The sequence below is a fragment of the Phasianus colchicus genome, chromosome 1 (genome assembly GCF_987193195.1).
Source record: "Phasianus colchicus chromosome 1, bPhaCol1.hap1.1, whole genome shotgun sequence".
NCBI classification, from domain to species: Eukaryota; Metazoa; Chordata; class Aves; order Galliformes; family Phasianidae; genus Phasianus; species Phasianus colchicus.
In genome coordinates this window covers 72,694,187-72,720,316 of record NC_143436.1, presented here as the reverse complement: position 1 = coordinate 72,720,316, position 26,130 = coordinate 72,694,187, and the positions used below count along the sequence as shown (strand labels likewise).

The 26,130-nt window shown below is 41.8% G+C and overlaps 1 protein-coding gene across 4 annotated transcripts in view; it reads right to left on the bottom strand.

Annotated features, from left to right (window-relative positions):
• Positions 1 to 26,130, bottom strand: part of ETV6 (ETS variant transcription factor 6) — a 132,743-nt gene that overhangs the window by 21,119 nt on the left and 85,494 nt on the right. For all 4 annotated transcript variants that reach the window (XM_031603190.2, XM_090147664.1, XM_090147657.1 and 1 more), the window contains exons 3-5: positions 11,316 to 11,480; positions 7,526 to 7,660; positions 6,058 to 6,600 (exon numbers count right to left, since the gene is read on the bottom strand). In XM_031603190.2, the coding sequence (XP_031459050.1) occupies positions 6,058 to 6,600; positions 7,526 to 7,660; positions 11,316 to 11,480 (843 nt within the window). The remainder of the gene's footprint in view (positions 1 to 6,057; positions 6,601 to 7,525; positions 7,661 to 11,315; positions 11,481 to 26,130) is intronic.

Below are 26,130 nucleotides of genomic sequence, written 5' to 3'. Positions count from 1 at the left end.
ACACATGTAGGCAATCCATACCCTCAGGAAAGATCAGAAAGACTGAACTGAATACAAGAATGCAAGCCACTGCCCCAGTAGCAGGCAGGCACAGAGTTGGGTAGGTTCTGCTTTTATTTAGAGGATGAACAGCAACACTGATGCACAAGCAGCTATTATTACAGCAACACTATGACTGGCTTTAAAAGCTGCAACAGGTAAAACCAGGAGCAGGGAGTTCATTAAGTTATATATCTGGCCTCCACCTGGTTTATGGATAGCTCAGGTTGCTGTTATGACGAAAAGTGTAGTGAAGAATAAAATCAGGAGTATCAGACTGAATAGTAGTGCAGGGTCTGAGTTGTTTCAGTTTTTAAATTGGTTAATTTATTTTTCAAACAAACTGGAATCTGCAAATGTGAGGCACTGTAGCATAACAGAAGGTGCTACTGGTAACTGGAATCTGGAAGTACACTTTATGATTCTGAGTGGGGGACTGGTCAGTTACTGTCTACTGATAGATTTTATTTTGCTATATGGTATAGCTTTCTCTTCCATACTGCTTCTGATCAGTGCTGGAACTCTTGCAAACACCATTCACCTTTGTGTGCCCTTACTTTTTTTATATTTACCTTCTCTGTACACAGTAAACATTTGGGGTAGGGACTTCAGCACAAGAGAGCACATAGACACTACCATATAGCAAAGGAAACAGGAAACTGCATCCCTTATGTGAGGGCTAACAGTATTAGTTGCTGCAAAACTTTGAACTCATAAGTTGTGCTTAGTTGTAGGATTTTACCTCCATTATTAAACAGGTATAACTGTTTTTTTGTCTCCTTTCCCACTCTCCTTCCCTACTACCCACCATGGGTCATTCTATAGTAACCATGCCTGTGGAATCATTTTTGTACAGGAAGGAAAATAAACTGATGTTGTATAACTGCATTTATACAAGAGATTTTGGTAAATTACTTGTTAAAAAAAAAGACAACTTGTCATGATTGTGAATGTCACATTGACAAACATGGAGTAAACGTGATTGCTGGGACACCAAATCCTAGTGGATAAGTTGAGGAAGAATGACCATGCTGCAGTGTTTTAAAGTACAGTGACTTCCAAGGTATAAGCTCTAAATGTCTGGTGTTATGAATCTAATAACTCAATCAGCTGAATTTTTCTTAAAATCTCCTTTAAAAGAAGCTTTCCAGCTCAACTCTGAAGTAAAAATAAATAAATAAATAAGCATTGATTAACTCTGAGAAAGATTCACTAAGTTAACTCCTCCAGTCTTTTCCTCTTCTATACACATTTTTGGGAAGTGATTAAATTTTTCAAATAAAGGGAGAGGAGAATCCTGATTCTGTTCCCCCTCCAACCTCTCTCCAGGCACCTCTGCAAAACTACTGTATTTACAGGGCTTTGAGGTGAAAGACCTCCCTGTGGTCAGAACCAGCACATGGCCTATGCCCATCTTAAGCACTATAGACTTAGTGGATTTCAGTATAACGTGAGTCATTCATGAATGATGTGTTCTCAACAGAGGACTGCATTTTCAGCTTTGACTATTTATGCAGAGAAGTCAGGTACACAAATCTGTTGGGCTCAAGGCTATGCTCCTGTAATCTCTGGACTTTTGGTACAATGAGGGATGGGGCAGAAATCCCAAGTCAGAAGTTGAGTTGGAGGTGGATCTCTTGCATGATTTCAGCAGGGCAAGAATCTAGTTTGTTTTTCTTCCTATAGCAGTCGATTGTTTTATGGGCCAAACCAATACGGTAGTAGATAATGTGCCTCTGAACTGTTTAAACATTACTTGGCTTTTCCTTGTACTACTGAAGGGGAAGAAACAAATCTGGCAGCTTACAAAGCTAAATACAGCCTCGTTGCTAAGGCAACTCAGCTGATAAGAATAGCATGCTAATAGACAAAAGCAGGCACAAGAGACTTACCTGCCTTTGAATTCTCTTCCCTCCTAAGTGCAGAGCAGAATCAAAAGCAATATGCAAAGTGGGGATTTACAGCTATGCTTGTCCCACCAAGCTACTTGTACAAGGTGGATAGGTCTGCCTAAGGCATGCACAGAGTGACCTACAGATTCATGGTGTTCCTTGGTTTCCAGCTCCAACAGTATCTGGAACACCAGGGAGGAGTTCAGTTGTACCCACAGCCATTCTCTGGCACCTCATCCTTCCTATCTGCATAGTCATTTGGTTAGGTTCTGTACTGGACAAATGGCAATGCCAAAGCAAAGAGTAGCACAGTATGTAATACCCAAGTTTCATTGCCACAGGTTGGCTGGATTCATGGACAAGCTTTTCTGTCCCAGAAAACTAGTAAAGAAAAGCACTGGAGAACTGGAAATCTCAGAATCTCAGAAACCTGTTCAGCAAAGAATTTCCTCTCACTAAATAAAAAGCTCAGAATTGTCCCAGAGAGTTTTAAGTGACTGAATTAAAAGCAAGGTATTTTGCAACACGTCATTACATTCTCACATTTCTAAGTCAACTTCTGTGTGATAAAAATGAGGGTGAAACCAAACCTATTGTAACTGGATAATCCCTTAATTGCCTCTTGCAGGGATTCCCCTATCTCCCTTTAGGCAACTAACAGGTTTCTGGTTAGATCTGCTATGTCAAGTACCCATTTTCCTTCCTTCTAGCAAGTTGAAGTGTATCTGGCTATCTTAAAAAATATAGTTTTGACACCTGAACATAGCTGTACGTTGACAGCCAGCTGTGCTATTAGTTGACAGCAGAGCACTCAGGGAAGCACTGGGGGCAGAACCTCAGCATGGCTGCAAAGACAGTTTCTGGTGGCAGTGGTTCCACTACTGGTGCTGTACATGTCTCAGCCCTGATGCATCCAGAAAACCTGCCAACACAGGAACCCTCATCTGCCCTTGTACCTTGGGAAAGTACCTTTATGAGATATTAAAGTCCTAAAATATTTGATAACAAAACCCTCCTAGTCAGAGGTGCATGGAGAGTGGAATTTCCATTTTGCAGAAGAGCTAATTTCAAGCACCCTTCTTGATTAAAACTACAACCAAGTTTAAAAAAAGAGATATGTTTTTCTATTTCCACAGGGTGGAATCCTTTGGGACAACCTGGGTGAACCAAGAAGGACTGGTTTTTTAGCCAGCCAGATGGAGCGTCTGCTTGCAAGAGTTCAAGTCAGAGGCTGTCTACCAACAAACACTGTCATTGCTTTGAATCTGCAGCTCCAAAGGGAAAACAGTCTGTTGCACTGCTTTATTAAACTCCCTTTTAAAATGACTTTATTTTTAAATGATGTCATAGCTATAGATGACTACTGATGTCTGAGTTAGGTAGCTTAAATCTTGCCAGGAATATTTACAGGGATACAAGTCCACCTTTGGATCATCCAAGTCTAATGACTTCTAGCTCTGACAAAGTTACACTGAAGACTCATGTATATGGTGTTAAGATAGCTAACCATGGGTTTTTAAAATCAACTCAAGCCATTGATTAATAATAAATGGGACCTTAACAAGTAACATAAAGATACTTTATGCCTCTTACCTGCAAAGAATTATAAAATGGCCTCAGAGTAAATGAAAGCAAGGCCTTCAGTTTTAAACTCTTTGCTGTAAAAGTGAGTTACCAGTAAAGTTAATATCTTAAGAAATGATATTACATGAAAAGGTAAGATTTATCTACTGGTATGTAAAGGTCATTATTTTGTCTGACAGCCAGAGCCCTTTTTTTTTTTTTTTTTTGTCAGAAAGTCCACAGCTTTAGTGACTGACTTTCTGAAAACAGTGCACTATGGACAGCATGAAGTGAAAACATTAATTTCTTTCTCAGCATCAAATAATTGCATACTGCATTTAAAAATAGACTCTATCTTCAAGTTAACAGGTTTATGAGTCTGCAAGGTATCTTGAGTCAAGAAGGAATTTCTTCTACAACTTAAAATATCTGATTTGGGAATAGAACATGTTTTTGAGCTCAATGTTTTAGTCAGCAGCACATGAGGCTTCCCTAGTAGCTGCTCTTCATCTCTGCTTCCTGTGAAAATCACTTGCATGCAAATAGTTAACTGAAAGCCAAGGCTCTCTTCTCACCCTTGTAAACTTAAATACTTCGCTCTGTGACTGAATTATTGGTAAATCTTTGCATTCCTCTACCCATCAGAATTTCTCATCCATAAAATAGAAATAATACCAATAATGCCAATAATTTCTAAAAAGCTATTTTTACCAACACATCTGTACTGATGTATATTTGCAGTGTTAAAAACCAAGTGTTGTAATTCTTACGGATTCTCTTAAGTCAAAGCAGTGAGCCATAGTTGGTCAAAAGCCTCCATGTTAACTATAGCAGCATTAGCGAAGATAAGGACACTAACATCTAAAAAGACTTATATGGACACACAGAAGAAATGCTTATACAACGAAAACATATAATGTCAAGATCCTTAAATTGAAGGCTATGAGATGGGGGAGGGAAGCAGGTAGAAAGGTATGTGTTTTCTTGCTACTGGACCTAGCTATGCTGCCATTGAATTCAGAAGCACAAAGTTGACTTCAGGTATGAAATACAGTTTTCTTACATTTTTGGCATTGATTCAAATTTGGCTGCTTTTAAATAGGCTGTGAACCCCTTACAGGGTCCAGCTACAGTTCAGAAGCCATGAGAACTCAATCAGAATAACAAGAACTTGTGCTAGTGGATCCAGTGCATACAGAAACCAAAGATTCTACTTACGTAAGAAGACCCCTTGGTTTAAATTTGAAAACTGAAAAAAGAACAAAACCATATTTTTTTCTTATATTCTTTTCAGTCTAGGCTTCATTCTTGGAGAAAGTTTTCTTCTAAAAAAAAATTAACAACTCCCCTGATTATCCAACACTACTTAAGGGAAGGAAAACTCCAGAGATGCAATCAGAGCAGAGTCCTCTCTGCCACAAAATTCGCTATAAATTTTAATTTGCTGAGATTAGTAGGCAATAAAAGTCAAAAGAAGAGAGACAAATGTCAGCCAGCCAAAAATTCCAAAAGATTAATTTTCATAGCTCATGTCTCTATTACATGAAAGAATCACAGCCCTTTTTGTGCTTGACTGTGACTAGCCGGTGAAGTCTGTTACTTTTGAATATAGAGCAATAAGTCTCAAAACAAAATCTTCCTCAATAAAGTTGAGGCAGCACAATCATCTATAACAAGTCAAAGGCACATAAAGGACTGAAATGAACAAGGTGTTTTAAAATGTAGACATGCATAACAGCCCACAGGAGCTGAGTATCACATTAGTTTGCTGCTGATGTAAATGTATGGAATGTTTTTGGGTGTGTTGTGTATGGTGTGCATTTACATCCCTCAAGACATACTAGTTAGTGGGGCATTCAGCACATTTCTGAAGTGGTTCGATTCCCCTTCCCACTCTCCCTATCTATTTACAGTTCCCTTTCAAGTACAAAAAACATTTTCTGTAACCTCAGCTTCCTGATTCAGCTGTTGTGATGTCAGTTATTTACGATAACAAAAGTGAGACAATGACTGTGGTTTGTGTGGGACAAAGGCAACCTTGTTTCTGTAAAAAGGGACAATCCTAGCATGAGAAGACAGGAAAGCCTACAAAGCAGGACTCTGAGGTGAGATTTCATTAGTCCCACTGTCTCTGTAATAGCAAGTTTGACTGCACTGTCTCAAATACAACCGACAAAAGGCATCCGCCTAGAACTCATAACTAAAGGGAATGCAATTCTTGGAAAATTATTTCTTTGCAGGACAAGGCTTTGGAGATAAGTATCTTGGGAAACAAATGGATTGCTAGTGGGTAGAGAGGCAGCAAATGTCAGGACTTATACGTTTCAGTACTAATTACGCATTCTGTGGTCACAAGCATGTCACTGCATCTTTGCTTACCCGTCATGAAAGTGTTTTAGTCATACTTAACTGCCTAAACTATAGATGCGGTGAAATTTGCAGAATGCCAATAATTGCTGAGGTCACTGTGTAGCAAAAAGAAATGAGAAGCTACTCACACATGTCATGGTAAGCTATAAATGAAAAATTTCAAATCTGGCCCAGCCTAGAGAAGGTCACTTACCTGCTATTCTTCCAATTGGCATAGCATGGTCCTCAGGAGGGGATACAGACACCATGATGTGGTTCATATAAGCTAACTCTTCTCGGTGGGACAGGTTGATTGGCTTTACCTCCCTGTGCAGCCCATCCTCAGACAACCTCGGTGGTTTGAAATCAGAATGCCTGGGGTTCAGTATCAAAGGATGCATGATAGGACTGGGCATCAGCTGGATGACCCTGGTGTTCTCCTGGCGAGGGCTGGAAGGCTTCTGAAGAACCTCAGGAGGAGGTGGGCAGTGGTTGTTTTCTATTGGGGAAACTGAGAGAGGATAGGGCTCCTGGTGGTTGTTCTCTTGATGATACCTTGCCCCTGGCACCCTGTCAGCTGGGGAGAGGTGACGGACAGTGTTGTCCATAGGGGACTTCAGTGGCCGCTGATCAGAATCTGGTGATGGACGGTGGTTGTTGGTGATGGGTGATCTAGAACGATGCAACAGTTCAATGGTTGGGGTGCTGTGGTGGACTGCTTCTGTGGATGGTCTTGAAGGCCTCTGAACAAAGCTATCTGTGGAGAAAAAATACAGATTGTCTGCATTGTGATCAAGCTGAAGGATCTAAATGTTAAACTCAAACTTGAGTGAAATCCTAATCCAATTCTGTTGTTTTCTACCTTAAAAAGAAAGGAGTAACACTACTTTTTCCTGTATTTTTTTTCTATAAAAAAATCAACAACAGAATTATATATGATGCTTTCATAGAAGGGATCTCTTAAAAATCATAGGCTTTGTATCTTTTCATTTGAAGGAAACATTTTGATCTGCACTGAATAAAGAGAAGCCCAAATCTGCAGTGCCACAAGCATATATCTATTTTTTCTTTGCCACCTGTAACAGGCATGGTGTGTAAGGACACTACTAGGAGGCTAACTAATAACCTAAGCAAATACTTCTGCTGATGGTAAAAATGGGAGAAAACTGCAAAAAAAAAATTTCTCAAAATGAGTTGCTTAACCAGTTCAAAAGCTGAGCAACAAGATGGGCTCAATGCCAGGAACGTTAGTACAATGTGACGACGCTGTCATTTGAAGTGACTTTGTGCTAAATATTCCTCTCTAACATTGCCTTTTCTCCTGCTCTGCAGACAACTGCATCAAACTGCTAAAAGTCCATGAAGCACCTTTGTCTACCCAATTGATAGTGAGGAAAAACAAATCAACATGGTCAATAAAACTTTCTGACTTTTTTTTTTAACTCTACATCTGTTATACCTTTTAAGGCAGCTTTGGAAGTAGGACAAAACAATAGAAAATATATGGAGAACAGTCAGCTCTTTAGGCCAACTGACTATTAACAGCTACAGAGACAAATGGAGAACAGCAACTTTATTTAAGTAACTTTGGAGCCAGAAAATGACAACATTCAGTATAGCCTTATTCCAGTCACCCAATCACCTTTCTATAATAATAGTTCCCAAAAGAACAAGACAGTTACCTTCATCATGGTTCTGATGTAATAAAACCTCTGACTGAGCATGGATAGAGTTCCCAGGATGGAAGAACGGTGAGAACAGCATACGAGATTTCCTTTGCTTCAGGATATGCTGAAGGAGTTCATACAGAACATCACCTGAAAGACAAACAGTAGGACTCATTTAGCCATCTGATGCATTAATTCATACTCCTGGCTGCTATTTTCATATCCAAACAGGCCTGTTGTAAAATTCTCTGAAAATGAAAAACATTTCACTGTTTTGCAAGGTTCTTCTCTGAAAGGAAAAAAAAAGAAAAAGAAAAAGCAGCATGTCACACCTCTGGAGGAATGGGAGAATGAGAAGAAGTGGCTGTTATTACCCTGATATAGTTTTTCCAGGCTACACAAGTGCCCATTCAAGAGTTCACACCCTTTGTAAGCAATATTTCAGTGTTCCACCTTCTCTCAGTCTTCAGTCTTTTTAGAGAGACACCTCAGGACAGAGAATTCTTAAATGCACAGTATGTGATTATGCACTGAGTTGCTGAGAGCAAACAAGGTGCTATTCCTTAATTACTGAACAATTTAGGCTTTATGGGGCAAGGAGGAAGATCTTGCAAAGCCTCTCCATGCAGCACCGGTGCCCCAAGGGCAGAGGCAGTATGCTACTGTGATACTCCAATCTAGGAAACATAGGAGGAAGAAGTCTCACTCTGAGAAGCTACTTTGGGGTAAACTCAAAGACCTGCAAATAATGAAAAGATGTAACCCCTGCTGTGGTGACCACTTCTGGAGATTCTTGAGTGCTATAGCTGCCATAGGAACTGCTGTATTTCACTTCTGGTGTCCTGAGACTTCAGGAAAGCCCAAATAGGATTGCAAAGCTAGTTATTTCTATACACTAGGATCTGTAGAGAGCTCAATGCAACAGGCAGTATTAGAAGAGGGACATGATGCATACTAAGGAACTTAATGCAGTGGACTTGGTGATCTGTATGGGTAAATACAGTCTGTTAGTTGCTATTGGATCATTATTTTACAGAAATGTCTGCAGTGAATTCTACTGCACCATGTTATCATGTTTTTGTATGACTCAATCCAAGGCTTGTTTCTTTTTGGGGTGGCAAGCAGGCTGTACCTCACTTTTTCCTCCCAGTCCATGTTACCAGAATTGTTATATCCTTCCTTAGTGGAACATGTCACTTCAGTGACCACTGCAGATCAATATTAACTGCTTATTTTGTATCTTCTTATGTATTCCATCTTGTACTGATGCCTTTCCTCCAAAATCTGCATTAAACATTTACGTACTTACATACTTTGTGTGATGTAACTTGCTAGACATTTCAAAGTAAAAAGGTACAATACAGGGCACAAAGTCTCCCAGCTTCTAATTTTGTTTCCTCTCTTCTGTATGTCTTACCTCATAATACAGAGGAAAAAGCTACCGCAGCAGCATATTATCTGAAAAGGAACTTAACAGAATTTCAACTGGGAAACCTTGGATTTTCCAGGAGAGTTTTCTCAAGTGTGTGTGGGGTTAGTAATTGCTCCTATGAGATTGAAAGCTGTGTGCCATTCAGCTGCTGTTTCTATAACATGCCAATGTTCTACTTGCAGTGAAGTTTATTGTCATAGTATGAAATAGTTAAAGCTATCCTGCTTCCCATAGTTCAGCTTCCTTTATTTTTAGAATCTCAGCTGCTTTCACTGTCTGGGTAGTGACTTCAGGGCATTTTTAAAAATGACTGCAATACCTGAAAATCTAATTAAAAACAAAGCCTCAAGAACTCAGTTACCTTTCCCATGTTTAGTACATGGAAGTTTAAAAAGTGATTTTACCTCATAATTTGCATCTTTGAATGCAACAGTGGCATAATCATAACTAGTACTGTAACACTCCAAGCAATACATTTTTCTTTTTTCACCTAACAAAATATTTACACTTCTGCATCACAAAAACACAATTGTATTAGTTACAAAAACAAAAGTCTCTTCTCACTCTCTCTCTCCTCTGCCCTCTTCCTGGGCCAGTGCTAAATTGGAGTATAGCAGGTGGCTGTGTACCCATTTTATTGGTACAATCACTGGGAGGAGTGGATGCTATTCTACTGGCTTAACCAGGAGTGAAAAGGATAGAGCCTTTATATACCTACACTCTTTGAAAACCTTAAACTCTGTAGAAAATATTATTTCACAGTTCTTACATTTCACGTGTAGTTTATTTCTGGGAAACTTTACCTATAGTCATTTACATTTACAGAGACTGACTGAGATACCCTCTAAAATGTTTATTATCAGTGAGGAATAATACCTGGAGAGAAAGAGGAGAGAAAGAGCTGGGAAGAGGCCATCCTAACCATTTAGGTAAACAAGAGTTTAACCTTCTGCACAGCGTGGATTTGCAAGCCAGAGGCTCTTCTCTGAGAACAGTCTACCTCCAGCCAACAAACATTTTAATCCTACTCATTTCAAGTGCCCTCACAACACACAAAGGGAAGAGTAGAGAAATAACTGGTATGCAGCAAGGCACTGGTATGATAAGGGGAATAACAAACAAGTTACACAGAGTCGTCCTTTACAGTCCTTGCCCACTTTCAATACTTCTTTTGCCTTAAAGCAGAGCTAATTTTTTGCAATGAAATCATTCAAAATGAGTACCAAAATAAAACAAAGGATGTTTCCAGGCATCAGTTTTCACTACTGTATTATACTAGTGACAGACACAGATATTTGGCACTTCCTTTTATAAAAATTATTCTTGGTTTAAAGTACATGCTTTGAAAACTTTGTATAGAAAAAGCATAAGTCATAGTATGAGAGGCAGATTCTGCAGGAGGATGGTTGGGTGCATTCAAGGGAGTCACAAAGGAGCTAGAAGCAGAATTAGTGCCATTCCTTGTTTATCAGCCTGAGCCAACTGCAACAGCTGTGCTTCTGCACTGAGTGAGCCTTGTGCTGCAAGCCTGGTAACAGCAGTTCTGTGACCACTTGGTCCAAACACTTTGATCATCTATCGTGACTGAGTAAACCTTTATATTTAACAGAAGAACCATGTATGGTCATTAAAAAAAAGCTCATAACTCTTGTATAGAACCAAGAACTCATATTTAGTTAAACATCCCTGACAAAGGAGGGCAGAGGCTTATTCTGACTATAAAGCCATAGCAGAAAGACTGCAGGGGATCTAAGTACAGGAAGACCACATAGGCATTTCTAAATCATTTGTGTGAATAAATGAAGACATAATTTGAGCAATTGGCCAACTGATTCACACCTATCTGTGTTGTACCTTGGGCCAGCCTCAAGCACATGAGAGAATATGGTAAAATAAAACCCACAAGGGCTGTAAAAAAGAGGAAAGGTCCCCCAGGGATGAATTTTGCAGTCACTCTTAGCAGCACGTCAGCCAAGCCAGCTGTGAGACAGAATGCTAATGTCAGCTTCTTAAGAGGCTCAAGCACTTGATTAACTTGCTGCTGTAGTTGGGTCTGCAGAAAGATAAGCCTTTACGGGGAAGAGCTGTAAGTCATGAAATGCTGCCAAAGAACCCTGCTTTCTGTGAGTTCAGCAAAGAGTTTTAATGACAGACATGTTGCATCTTTGGATTTGGAGTTACACCCAAATTTACCTACAACTCTTCCCTCTTTTCTTTTCTGTCTTTGCATCGTGTAAGAGTTTCTGTCCCTTCTCTGCTCCACTGCCCTGCCCACCCTAACAAACACGATTCTGTATCCTCCTTTGTCCAGCTTCAGACCCTCTTGCAGTTTCTTCTCTCCTTTCAACTGTAGCTTCCGTAAGAATTCCTCACCTGAATGAGGAGATCTGTATCGAAAGTCCTCTTTGGTCAGGAGCAACAGAGCCTTGCCATTCATCTCAAAAGTGTTGCTCTCGATTGGCCTCAGGGAAAACTCCTTCTCCGCCCACCTGAGCCACTGTGCGACATCGTCCCTGCTCCAGTAAACGGGCTGCAGACCTGCACCAGGAAGAGACCAAGACTGCATTATAAAATTATACAGGGCATGTGAATATAGGCAAATACCACAGAATCTCCATTTCTCCCCTCACAGTATCATGCAAAGTCTCCAGGCAAGGTGTGGGAGAGAGATGTCAGGATTACGCTAAATACTGGGCTGTGCAACACCTCATTAGTTCAGGTATCTCGGTTTATTTTGGACATCCCGAAAAAAAAGATGCCTCAACATCCCTTCTAGGATATTATTTCATTCCAGGTTTTCACTGCGGGATGGAATTGTCCCCCAGCTGCTCCTTCTGAGGTGCAGAGCAGGCAGGAAACGAAGCTGTTGGCCCCCTCCATGCTCACTGTGCAACCTCTCACAGAAGCAAGGAGTGCCCTCCCTTCATGCCCCCTCCAGCCACCTTTACCGGGCCTGGGCAGGAAGGCCTGGGAGGTGTGACAATTCAGTATCTGTTTTACAGATGAGTTTAAAACAGCTTCCTTCCCCTGGAAAGAAGGCAGCATGATGAAGAGTTGTTTATACCTAGGTAGGCAGATTATCTCCAGTCTGCTGGGAGATAAAAGCTTTCTTTCCTTTTCCCCCTTGTGGGATGACTCATTGTTTGACTTGTTACAATTGTTGCGTAGAAATGAAAGCTTCACGCTGCGCAGAGGAACGTAAAATTTGCCATATCTGATCATATCAGATCTCTGGTACAGAGCCTCTGGCAGGGGCTAATACCTTATGCTTCAGAGGAAGATGAACCTCCCTTCCTCATCTTGCACCTGGCTGATTGTATGCTGCACATGGAAAGAAATTTCCTTCCTGGCATACCACTCTATGAAATCTGATTACCCTTGTCTTACCAAGTCAGAAAAGAAACCCAGGAGATCTGTACTGTTTTGTTTTGCTTTTTTTACTTCTTCTGCAGATAGGCGATCTTGTTTTCTGTTTCAGCAAGAGGTCACATGCAGCGAATTGCAATCTGCTGCCACACCAGATTCCCAGGCAGCGGCTTTGGAAAGCCCCAGACCACAGCTGCACACAGAACTGAATCTGATCCTGAGTGAGAACTGAGATCAAGCTCAAGGAACGGTTAGGGCTGACCAAAGGAAGGGGCGTCTGCATGGCAACAGTAAGTCTCCATTGGCTTCAGCTACCCCTGTAGCATTGTGCTGCACAGACACAAGAAATAGAGTTTATGAAGGACTTAAACTATCTTTCCTCCTGTTGAATTAGGGGCTGGTTACCGAGGTCAGAGCTTTCTGTAGGTCCTTCCTTTTTGCAGAGAGTGCAGTCAGGTGAAGATCTTCTCAGAGACATGCAAACTGTAAGCTAAAATGCCAGAGTGAGGTTCACCTTTTGCTGAACACAGAGTCGCTCCTGCAGAAAACACACTGTGGACCCTAGGCTATTGCTGGGCAGAGTGCACGCTGTAGCTAGGCGAAGGAGAACTAAGTGAGAGCCAGACCACAACGTATAAAAAGGTTTAAAAAAAACATCTGAAGAGAGCTTGAAATGTTCACATTTGGCTTCTGTTCCCACCTTCCTCCCCATCTGCCACACCATACAAGCAGCAAGTTGCCCAGAAGAACACTGTAATGTGGAAATTTAATTGGAGTTGTGGTGTGTGCTTCACAAGATCGGGCAAGAAACAAAACATTACTGGGAAAATCAGGCCAAGGACAGAGCTGGGTGATAACTACACATGTTCTGCATGCACCCTTACTGATAACAACACAACAAATAAATCACTCCCTGTACAAACACTGATCATAATTTCCTATATGCTGTCTGACTCTGTATTTTTGCTTTCTGTTAAATTAATATAAAAGTATCATGTATATTGATCAGCACTAGACCTATAACAGCCAAATAAGCTACTGAAGCAGGGCTTAGCCAGGTGCACCATGCTGGTGACTCCAAAGGGATACAATGCTTCACCATGCCCACGAGGTCTCTGCTGGGTATCAGCTTCTGGAAAGGAGAGACAGAGTCTTCAAGGAAAAGGAAAAAAAGCCAAAAAGCAGTATGACCTAGGACTAACAGCATGCAGCCTTTCTTGTTCAGTTTGGCTAGTACTAAAACGAGTGGGTGGAAGAGCCAGATCTCTCCACCCATGGGGTAATATCTTAATTCAATGCTTGCATTGTGTTTTGAAGATATAAAATGCTATAAAAAACATGAACCGCTTTTGCCTAGGTGGACTGCCTCTTCTCTCATTTCCCTCTCTCCCTGCCCTGTCATCTTCCCAGGAAGCTCATTTCCCCAAAAGCCCTCTGTAGTTGCCTATTCCCCCACCTGCTTTGTGAGGCTGAATCAGTTCTGTCACAGCTTTCCTAGGGGTGCAGAACAGTGCTGCTGAAAGTGCTTCAGAAACTGCTGCTCAAAAATAATTCTTTCATGTGCAGCACCGTGTTTGCTAAGCTTATATGCCACCTTCTTTGCCCTTTCTTAAAAGGAAGCTGTTGGGTTTATGAAAACAAGGGAATGAGAGGGTTGGCTCTGCAGCTGAGCGGATTTTATAGCACAGCATACATAGCTGTCAGTAGGTCCTCAAAATTCTCTTCTGTACTCTCAGTGAAAGAAAAGACTAATCCTGCTTATATAAATTTTCTTTTATTGGATACTGTTTTTTTTTTTTATTTTCCCCTCTTCATCTTTTATTGTCATATCCACTGTGGAGGAAAATGGGCTCTTTTTATCTCTCCTGTTTTCTTCTCTGTGAAAGCTAACAGTATTGTCTTGAACTAACAAAGATATTTACCAATCAGAATAAAGTGAGGAAAATGAGTGCTGTGTAACAAAACGAGGACAGTGCCGCGCTGCCTGAGCAGCAGGAAGGTTTTGCTGTTTGCAGTAGATGCTGATGGAGCCACAGATCTTGGACGGTGAATTTTGACTTGGGAGTCTGACCTGACACTGTTCCCATTTCCATCATCGCTCTGCTGGCTGGAATCTGGAGAGAACTGCCACCCTCAATCTCTCTCTCTGCATAAAAACAGGCAACAACAAAAACTTCTAAACTTCCCTAGGCAAGCTAAATTTATGCTCACCTTTCTAATGCTGCAGGCTGGAGCACTGGTGTCTTAGCAGATTATAAGCTTCTGTTGCTTAATTCTCACCTGAAGTCCTGCTTCTAGTACCTGTTGCACCAGCCAGCTTATAAATGGGGAGAGTGATCAACTTCTACACTCCAGGGTACAGGCTGGACCACAGAAGAAATCCATCCTCTGTTCCTTTATCTTCTTACACAGCAAAAACAAGCACAAAAAAGAGGGTTTGGGGGAGCAATTTACATTTTCTACTTCAAGTAGGTAGTAAATTTTTTTACATGTGTTTAAGCACTCATGCATGCATGCACACAGCAGAATGCATTGGTATGTCGAAAAGGAGTTCAAGATGATTGCCTCCAAAGACTTCACTCCTGTTTTAACAGAGAGTCCTTCAGGTAAGACGGAGGCAAACTCAAACCTTGTGATGCACCCTTGTTTAACATCTCTCTTTCCTTTCAAACAGAGGGTATGTATTTTACAGTATGTGTTGCTATGTCCAATAGATACAGCAGATACGTGTAAGATGTGAAGCATACATAACATACTGTGGGCTGTTTTCACCTTGACTCACTTTGGAACAATCTGACGACACGAATCCAATGCACAGGGTGATGTACAGTAAGTGAGAGCTGCTGTCATGTTTTAGTTTCGATATGAGGACGCAGCCGTACTGTAGCCCGCACAACGGAAACAGTGATCGCAGTGAGTTTTGTGTAAATTTTGATCCAGCTCAGCCCTTCCTGCATACGCCTGGTTAGCTGTCGGGCAGGATAAGGTGAGAAGGGTTTCAGACATCCCCCACCCCCTCCACCCTCTTATCCCTGCTTCTTGGAGGCAGAGAAGATTGTTCTTGCTCCCATGCCAAAAGCTACTCAGCTCAGATGGGCAAACAACAGAGGCCAGAACATGCATATCAGCAGCTGGCTCTAAACACCCAGGAACAGATGTAGCATCACTGGCAGCAGCAGGCAGGCTGACTCCAACTGCAGGACAGTGCCTGAGTCTTTAGTGGAAAAATGATGCTGGGAAAGCTCAGAGGATTTGCATGTCTGATACCAACTAATTCATTTGGAACTGAAACTCTCTTTTTTGTTATTAATTAAATAAATTCTTCCATGTTATCCATAAAGCGTAGCACATGCTGCTACATGCATGAGGTTCTGTTTTTCTCTCCATTTCTGTGTAAAGACGACATGGTCTGGAGGAAAGACACAACAATTAGATTCAGATATTTCTCCCAGGCTCTGCCCAAGAGACTTTTAGAGGTCCCCTCCTCCAGTCTGGCTGCTCCCTGAGATGGGCTGCAGCAGGGAGCTCAGCAGCCAAGAGCTGATCATGCTGCAGGAAGTTTCAAGTTCAAGCACAATTTAGGCACCAAAGTCCTCCTGGGAGTGCAATTTCAAGCTGTCCCTGCTTGATCTTCCACCACAAGACCCCTTCCCTTCAGTACCAGCGCTGCCAGGCTCCTACCACCAGGTGCTCTGCAGGCTCTTAGCCTATACTAAGGAAGGCAAAGACAGGCAGGCTAAGGACTCCTCAGGGTTGGGGAATGAGCTACAGAATAGTGCTCAGCTATTTCCATGCACGTGGACAGCCTTAATAAGTGCCCCTAAGCCAGGACACATGTGGATGACACAGCGCAACGGTAGAAACCATTTGGTGCTGCTGGCCCACAGAGATTGCTTCACCCTACAGTAGGAAGCTGCCTCTATTTTGGAGGTCAAGAGATAAGGAAAGGTAGAAAAGCATGGAAAGGTTAATCCTGGCTAATCTTTGAAGGGAATTACTGGGGAAGTGAGTACAAACCAGCACAAGGGAAATGGACAGCAGCAGACAAAAATGCACCTTTATAGGCCTTGTTAAGGAAAAAAGTGATCAGATAGGGAAAAGAGAAGTCGTGCGATGGGCAGGAAGACACACCTCAGTGGGTCCTGTACGTCTTTTTAAAAGATAAAGAACTGCCTGCAATCAGAACGACAAGAAACTTCCGACACTTCTGGAAACAGAGGGTGAAACAGCTTTTTCAGTAGTAATCTGAAATAAAAGGAGTAGCTGTCTCCTGCTTTCCTGTTGAACAGGGTATTGGAAATGGAGCAGGACCAGAGGCAATGCCTTGTGCACAGCATCTGCTTTGCAACCCCTGTGCACAAAGACATGCTACAGAAACAAGCCTGATGAGGCACATTTCTGCCATGCTGATCTTGCTAACATTGCTCCCCATGGCCCAGCCCTTCTTTTTTCACTGCCTGTACAGAGACTTGCAAAGTTGACACACCCTAATCCCCTGGGGCTCCAGGGTCATAAAATAAATAAAATTGCTTTTCTAATGCAGCCTTTGGAAAGCCTGTAAGAAACATATTGATTGGAAAATGCTTGATTAGAATGATCAAGTGCTGAGCTCTCATATGGTGAAATAAATCTTTTCAAGTCCCCACACCCAGTGCCAAGCTCAGCTTCCTGGAAGCAACTATGGTCCTTTCTGGAACTGAAGTGAAAATCCCATGTTCCATCACCTTTTCTGACCCGCTGACATTACACACAGTTCGCATTTGCTGATCAAATGCACAAGCAGTACTCTAAATTAGCTTGCTGGGTTGAGATAGCTCACTGATTAATGATGGCAGATGAAGTCACCAGTGCAAAAACCCCACAAAATCTGAAGTCAATTTAAGTGTGAAAGGAGAATGGAAAAGCTACTCTCTGTGAGATTTAACGTGAAGAACATATTCTTTCTCACTCCATAGCCAAACTTTTTCTTTGCAGATAACCTGCAGATTTGCAGGTTAGCAAATGAAGTAACTCTCCTACACAAAATTACTCAGCTGCAGCAGGGAGCTCATCCCTTGTCCCAAGAACAGACAGAAAAGTCACTGAACAATGCAGACCAATTCCTTGAAGTGCTCAGAGTTGTAACTGATGTCAGAATAAAGCTTCAAGCACAGCTCCAGTCATTTAACATAGGTCAGTCATGCTGCACTTTCTGTTACTGAAATCAATATTTGACCCACTGTGGACGCCCCCCTCCTTTCTGTTTCTACTACATCATCTGGAATTTACTTGCAGGCAAATCAGCCTTCAGGATTTAGCCCTCTTTCCTCTGTGAGCTGCCCCTGTATGGGATCAGCTGCAGAAAGTGTTGTAATGCAGGCGCAATCCACATGCTCCTGACAGGCAGTCCACAGTCTGAATGGAGAATTCATGCAGGATGCATCTCTTTCCTGGTGCAAATCAGTCCAGATAAATGGTGCTGATACATGTGCTAAAGTGGCCGCTGTTTTAAGTTCTGGAAAGGGAAAAGCTACCAGCCAAAGACGCAAGCATCCAGAGGTGATGAAAAGACCAGCCTGTTTTCTAGGCACTCATTCCATGAGCCATGTCCAAGAGTTTTCAAGAACCATGCAGAATGACTCCAGCTTCCTTTTGCAGTGTTTGCAAAAAACCTTCCTAGAAGCCCAGCAAGAGCACTCCTTCCAGGGGGGAATGAAGGCTGGCTTTTTTACATCTGGGTACCACATTTGGGGAAGGCCAGAGCGTGACAGAGTCAGCAAGATGCTGCCAGCACACCGTCAGCCAGCTGACTGCGGCTGCTACCACAGTTGCCACACGCAGAAAAATTGCCTGAGTGCAAGATGACTCTTCTCCTCACTCTTGTGGTGACCACAGTCAGAGGGCAGGTGACCATGGGATTCCTATCAGAGCAGCTCGTGCAACAGAAACAGCTGGCAGGGGGATGGGGAATGGGGAAATGTCGGTTTGGATCTGCTCCCAGTTATAGTCTTAATCCACTCCTGACTGCTTCTCACCCAGTTTTTGGCCATTTTCCATACAGCAGACATTGCTTTCCTACTGCTCCCTTCCAAAAGGATCTGAAAGAAATGTCTTCTGTAGCTTTTTTCCTTGTATGTGCAAAAGCTGTACCCTAAACAAAATTAACTGAGCTTTGACAATGACATGGGTTAGCTAGCTCAAACGATCATGCTGCAAGAAGCAAGAGGATTCACAAGCAGAAATGTAGGGGATTTTTAAAAGTTTAGTTTATTTATCAGCACCTCTTTATTGTTTCAAAACAATTCATTTTAATCTAGGTCAAAATTCAGACCTAAGAACGATTCTTTAAAGTTTTCCTATATTGACTACAGCAACTGTTTCATCTATGGGATACTACTACTAGTAAAACCTGTGTATTTACATTATGCAGTGCCTTTCAACTGAAGACAGATTGGATTATCTAATCTTTTTCTTATAGATGTGAGGCACAAAATCATTGGACACCCGCCCTTACACCAAATCTGTTACGATAGGAATTGAGTCTAGGAACCATATTTTGCTTCTCTTTACAACTGGACAAATATAAAGCATCATTACACCCTCAGTTCAGAAAAACATTTCCTTCCTACTTCCTGTGGCACTTACTCAGGCAAAAGTAATTCTAACTCCAAACCCCTGTCACTCAAAAATGTATTAGAATGCATTGTTAATACACTGGAGTCTGGTTTTGTTTGTTGGTTTTGTTTTTTTTTTCTTTTTAACATAATACAGCCTGGATCCCTGGCTGGGATGCTGAGGATTTGTAAGCAATTAGAAATAAATAGATCTTGCTCATTTTGGCTTACATATGGTTTTACTTAAGTATTTTGCCTGCTGCCTAACTGCTGTATGTGCCATGCTTAGAATATGGAGAAGTCATGCTGGTGATGGAACCGAAAGCCCTGATTTTTGTGCATCCTGTCAGCACTCCAGAAAGATATGAAAAACTGAAGAAGTGGTTGCTAGTTACAATCAGTGCAGTTGCTAAAATTAAGATGGTTCTTTCTGTAATTCATCAGTTTAACCTAATATCAGCGAGGTCACTTTGATCTTCTAGCAGCTGCAAACTTATAGGTGACTCTACAGTTTCAGAAGAGAGGTCAGGAAGTCCTTTTTGTGCAGCTGAATCAAGCGGAAAGTTCTAAAATCTCAGTCTCACATGCCAGCAAAACACCACCACCAACACAGCAAGACATCATAATCCTCCCGTATTAAGAAGCTGCTTTCTTCTCACAGGGAGATTTTGTTCTCAGAGGCTCACATCGTGATGAGGCTGGGTCCCATTCCCTTGAGGAATTTTGGCTGGGACTTTGTTTTCTAACTCAACCATGATTGTGAGAGCTGGAGGGGGGGAGCGTATACACAAAGAGCATGTTTTCCAGGCTGTTTCCATGGAACGTGAGGCCAGCCTCACTACACAACAGCGTAAGCTGTGACTGCAAGATGTCACATGTTAGCTTCTCAGGTCTTCAAGTCTCAAGAGCTGCAGCTGCATTTGTGGTACTACAGGAAAAGCAGATTTTGGCAGTGCAGCCAGCCCTATGGCTTACTTTGCCTGTAGCCATTGAGCAAAGCAGCACAGCTAAAAATTTACCAACAGCATTTACCTCAACTGATTTCACTTTTGGACCTCTGTCTATGCAGGGTATCTCTGTCTCTTTCAGACTCCTAATCCAGGAGGGCTATAAAAGACTACTTCAATCCATCAGTATATTAGCTCTTCTGTGCTTTACAGAAAGACCTGCCTTCAGGTAACATTAAATATTAAATAACTAAGGGAAACAGTGTAAATTTCAGCTCTAGAGACTGCATACTGTACTCAGTTTTGAGCCATATTTTGGGCTTTACAGGTAAAAGCCTGCTCTCAGTGTGCTGCAGACACCTTCAGTTCCCAAGATGCTGCAAGCTAGAGTTTCGACATGGTTAAAAACATCCAGATTTAGCTTTACTTCTTGATGGTTCCTTAATGAAGCAAATCCCTGCATGTACTGTCAGTCATTTCTTTAAGAAGACACTGCTGTCCTAGAGGAAGGTCAGAAGCTTAAAACAACGGTTCTATATGCTAAAGATCCTTCTCCACATGCAGGGGGATAAGGAAGCCACTGGGATGGACTCCACACTGCACCATAACACATTTCCCATATAGAAATAGCCTCACTGCATTTACAAGGGGCTCTTTATCTCTACCCTTCAAGTGTTGCCTGTGCATAGGCAGGCTTCTTGTACTAAGGTACTTGTGCTTGAAATACATTGATAATGAGAACAAATTAAGTGTGTGCTCTTTGATTATCAGATGATAAATTATCATGATTATCTTCACTGCAGTTTAAGAATTGCTTCCTCTCCAGGGTTTAACTCTTGCTTGCTCTGAAGCTAGTCAGCACATTCACTAACTTTTCATATTAGCCCCTCCAAAAACACGCTTCTGTAGAAGTCACAGGAAGTTAAGACATTACTTCTATTTGGGACCACTTCAGAATACTGTTTAAGCAATCAGCAATCAGTATTAATTAGGATGGAATGCAAGATCTCGCTTGCTGCTCGTCAGACTGGAGCCAGGCTGCTGTACTGTTTGTCTCAAAAATGGCTTGGAGCCATCTCTGGGGTGCCCTCGAAGGTGCCAGTCACAAGGGCCTGAACATCTGCTGCACGCTCAGCACAGCCACTTGACCCCATAGTAGCCACTTCATGCGGAGGTCTCGGGGTACCAAGGCTTCAGCAAGTTCTTGGGCACATCAGACAGCTACGTGCCTGAGCCTGAGATTTCAAAAATACACAGAATCATAGAATCACAGAATCACAGGGGTTGGAAGGGACCTCCAGAGATCATCGAGTCCAACCCCCCATAGAGTATTCCAAGTTGGAAGGGACCAGTAAGGATCATTGAGTCCAACTCCTAAAGAGAACTGGCCGAAAAATGGAGCCCTTGAGAACCCCGCTAACGAATGGTCACCAGCCTTATGGAATCACAATGTTGGGTCCAATATATCAGCCAACTGCTCACCCATAACAGTGAAAGGACATACTTCAGTTTCACCCCTCCAGCTTCACAGGTGTCTTGTATGAGTTGTGTGCTTGAGGGAAATATTGCTGCTCCTCAAGTGGGGATATCAGAACATTTTTCTGTTATTCTACCTAGTACAAAAGAGTTGGTACAAAGATGGTAATTTCTACCTTGACCCTGGGATGTCAGCACTCACTACACTGTCCTTCAAGCAAGCTCCTTGCAGGCCACTGCTCAGCAGCAGCTCTTTGCCCACTTCCTCTGATGTGCCAGTGAAATTGGTAAGATTATACTGTGGTTTTGATGAGAGATAAAATCTGTATGTAAGTACACACGTACACTGGCATCTGCCAGATCAGCCTTCTGGGCCAATCAAGAGCACAACTGCAATAACAGTCAAGACTGCACTATCAGGTCAGCACAACGAGTTGAGACAGTGACAAATCACAAAAAGAGTAACAGCTGGAAGTAGTGACTGAGAAGGGAGGAAATGCTTCAACCAATATTTCTACAGAACACAACATGTCACTGAAAAATGCATAGGCTCACCGTATTATTAGAGTTTAATCTTGATGATGTCACTGAAAAAGGTTTGCTTTCAGGACTGGAAAAATTACAGCAATATCAACAGAGGCAAATAATTTACTTATGTACTTTCAGTAGAGGATCAAACTCAGAATGAAAACAAATGCATAATTCACAAGGAAGTTCTATCTCATCCTGCTTTTCCATTTTCTTGCAAAGGTAAAGGTGCTGTGTGAGAAACTGCATACCCAGTAATTAGAGCAACTGACAGCATCACTGCTTCCCAACTGCTAATACTCCGTAAACCCTTTATGCTAGTAGAGACACCTAATGACTTCAACATCAGTGAAGCTATCTTTTGCTGCCCTTCTTTCCACCCTTCATTTCCCACAAAGAGTGGCCATCCCTATGCTTGCTACCTCCAGAAACCCACTGCAGATGTGAGGGGCAAAGAGACCCGTGTCACTCGAGAGGGGCATTCTGTGCCACAGTTCGGCATCCCAGAGCCTCCAGCATGGGGACACATGTCCCTAAGCACAAATCAGGGATCCAACCGAGGTCAGACCAACTAGTGACAGAAAGGAGGGGTATGAAAGTTACCCTTTGCAGTCCCACTAACAATTGACTCCTCTTTTGAAAGGAGAGAGGGTGAGCAGCATGATTATCTTTCCTAGTCTAAGTATTGTGAAAGACTTTAATGACATCACACTGTAACATCTGATGGCTTCTGTACATTGCTTACAGTTGTGCCTGCTAGCATTAAAAAGGAGAAATCCCTGCCTAGAGGACATAACAATATAAATAGACAGGAGAGGAAAGAGATCAAATGCTCAAAAAAAGGGAACAATATGATGGTGTGAAGACAGTGCTGATCCCCTTGAACTACTGGAATCCCCATGTGCTCTTACACTAAGTGGATATTGTGAAAATGTACCTGAATTACTCTTTCATCAACTTGCCTGATTACAATTTTCATAGTAGCACTTCCTCTTGTTTTGGCAAACTTAAGCCAGTTCCATGATAGATGCTTATCAAATTACATATCTCACCTGATGTGGAAATCCAGATTTGTAGGTTCCCACACAATTTCTATTCACAAAAACTCAAGACTTTCACAATCACACATTAAAGTCAGGAATGCAACAGAATTGTCTCTCTATAAGGTAGTGATTTCTCTTCTATTCTTCCAATTCTTCTCAACTTGCTTGGTTTACAAAGTCCAAACCAGCTTAGCGTCATTCTTTAGTATCATAACTTCCAAATCATTTCAAGTTTCCATTCTCCTGGGAAGCCTGATTCACAACCAACTTGCACAAGAGGAAACATCTTATTAAAAAGGCACTGTTTGAATCTACTGGTCATGCATCTGGACTTGTCTGAAGTTGGCCATCTCTGTCTTCTGCATTACTAAGAAATGCTTGCCTGTATCTCCTCTCTCTGTGCCATAAACTAAGCACCCATGAAAGCTGTTTTTGCCAACCATACTAGCAAGAGCAATTTTTGGAAAAGCTCTTCCATATTAGATCAGCAGGATGGAAGTTTCTGGATACCCAGAACACAGGAGTCAAATCCAGATTTCAACTGCTTATAAGCTTCTCAAACTGGGGATCAAAGCATGCACTTGTATGAGAAGGAGATGGCAGGGACCAAAGGGAGTAGAGAGACTTGAGAAGCTAAGAGGGTAAGAAGCAAACGTGCATATTAGTGAAAGATAGAAAAGCATGTTTTAAAAATGGATGCTTTCTAACTTTTTAGGTTGCCCTAACTCTTCATGCCTGTCTCTACAATTTCTACATTACATAAGTCACTAAACTAATGTTATCAGTGCAAAGCAAGATGATATTCCAGTCTTTTTCTTAGCAAGCTAGAAGTGGAACACTACTTCTGTGAAACGCTTTGCTTATTAACATGATTTTTATTTTTTCATGTGACTGGGGTCAACTGCTTAGCACAGGCAGCATGGTACAGAAATGCAGACATGGGCACACTGTCAATTTGGAGGAGGTAGAAGTCTCTCCTTCAGCAATTTCACACAGAATGATATTAGGGAATGCAAACTGCAAAAAAATTATCCATGAAACCCTAAAAAAATCTGCAGACTCTAGATGCCTCACACCACTCCGGTAGATAATAAACATAGAGAATATGGACTCAAATACTGTATGTTCATGAACACACTGTCCCACATGTTTGACACCATACAGACTTTCTGAGGATATTAATGCAATTTCTGAAAGGATTTATGCCCTTGCTATCCAGGTCTTTGGACAATTAAACAATGGAAATTCAGAACATGGTTTCTATTCCATAGCAAATTATAGTATTTTTTTCTTATGCATTCCTTAGAAGCAGTTGCAATGGGTAGCTCCTGTCCAATATTGCCTCTTCCCCAGCCTAAACAAATTTTTGAATTTCCAGGTCCTGAAACACAACTTGACTTTAAAATTAATCTTCAAAAGAAAGCATGATGACTTTTTAATAGCATGTTTTGTTGATGTCTCGTTTAAAACCTTTTCCAAATTTTCTTTTCCCCCACCCTGAACCTCTGAGGTGTGCACACAGTGTGAAGAGGAGCTTTCTTTTGCCAGGCCAACCTCACCCTTATTTATTTAGTGCTGTCACAATCATGCTTTTGCAACTTGGCTGATGGAACCAGGTAGGAGGAGGAGGCGGCTGATTCGGCAAGAGGAGTCTTTTGTTTGCACGTAAATACCTTGGCGTTATCAGAAAGTAAACAAAAAGTGAGCAGCATGCTTGAATTAAAAAAAAAAAAATAAAAATCACAGCACTATTATTCTGTTTTTCCATTCTCTTCCAGAAATATGTAAGCCTCTGTGTGTACGAGAGAGGTTGGTGTGCATAACAAGTGCCGCTTCACTGCCTTCCCTGTTACTGAAAAGCATCCTTGTAGCAATTACAATTGCTAACATAGAAAAACGATACAGGGAAACAGGCTGTTCTCAGTCGGGAATATTAAAAATTCCATATAGGAACTAGTTTTGAAGAAAAAAAGATTTTGAAAACTTAAGAACAAAGAAGGGATCTTAAAGAATGGACTTGGATATGCACTGGTAAGGTCAAAGAGTCCACGATAGAGCACACTGAGATTTTTCTGTGTATGTGAGCACACTGTTGTCTCTTCAGTTTGGTGTCCAGAGAAGGGATTTTCAATGTTGAGGGCAAAGTTACACGAAACATCATGTTTCTGAGGCATAATTCCTTTTGTGTTATTTTTGCAGAAGATAGATAAGCACACCCCAGATATCGCTGATAAAAGAGGCAGATGCAGCACTGACCCCAACAGGGATGGAGGGAGCACAATTCCCCAGCACCAAACTTTCTCTGTTTAGTTCAGTTCACTGACCGTTCTGTAAGATCTTAGCTGATCTAGGTACAACCTTTTGCAACAAGATAGACCTTCAAGGCTGGTTAGGTGCTTTCCTGAGGAATGCCTCTCTCAGAGCCTACTCCATCCTGGTAGCTCCAATGCACACACTGCTGCTGACTGTTAGCCCCATAAATCTTGGTCTTCCACTTAGAGCTCTATTGCTCTCTCTCCTACCATAGTGGCAAAAAGAAAAAGACAAAGTTTGGGTTCCCACTCTGGCATGCAGTTCTGCTTCAAGTTGCAGAAAGATTGCACTATTTCTTTTCTCTTTTTCACCCTTTAACACTGCTCAGACAGTCATCCTCTGTCTGGGGAACAGTAACTAAATCAAACCAGCACTAACACAGGAGGTGTTAACACATCCACATGAGGTGTGCATCCAATCCAGAATTCAGCTCTGGAGCACAAACTTTCAGGCTGCCTTCAGACAACTCAGGTACACAAAGAGTCTTCACAGACACATAATATCACAATGAGCTTATTCCACTCAGCTGAATGATAAGTGAGAGTGGATTCAAACATAAAGGATGAGAAAAAGAGGACAGTACGGCTGGATGGGGTAGGTAGAGCTTGGCTATGCAGCAGAAAGTGTTCTTTCTCCCCTTCAGAGGGGCAGTCAGGATGGAGGGATGCCAATACAGAAAATTCTGTGAAGCCTTCAAAGAAATGTGGAACTATTTCTTTTACCCCGTCAAAGCCCAGTGATCTCTTTGCTCTTTTGGGTTGCTATAATACAAATGAAATTGAAAAAATGGTACTGGGATATCATCACAGTGCTTGCCCTGTCCAGGATTCATTTAGCATCCCTGCCAACCTCTTTAAAAGAAATAAAAGAAGAGAATTTTTAATCTCTTTTCACAAAGTGGTTGCCAACAATGCAGGCTAAA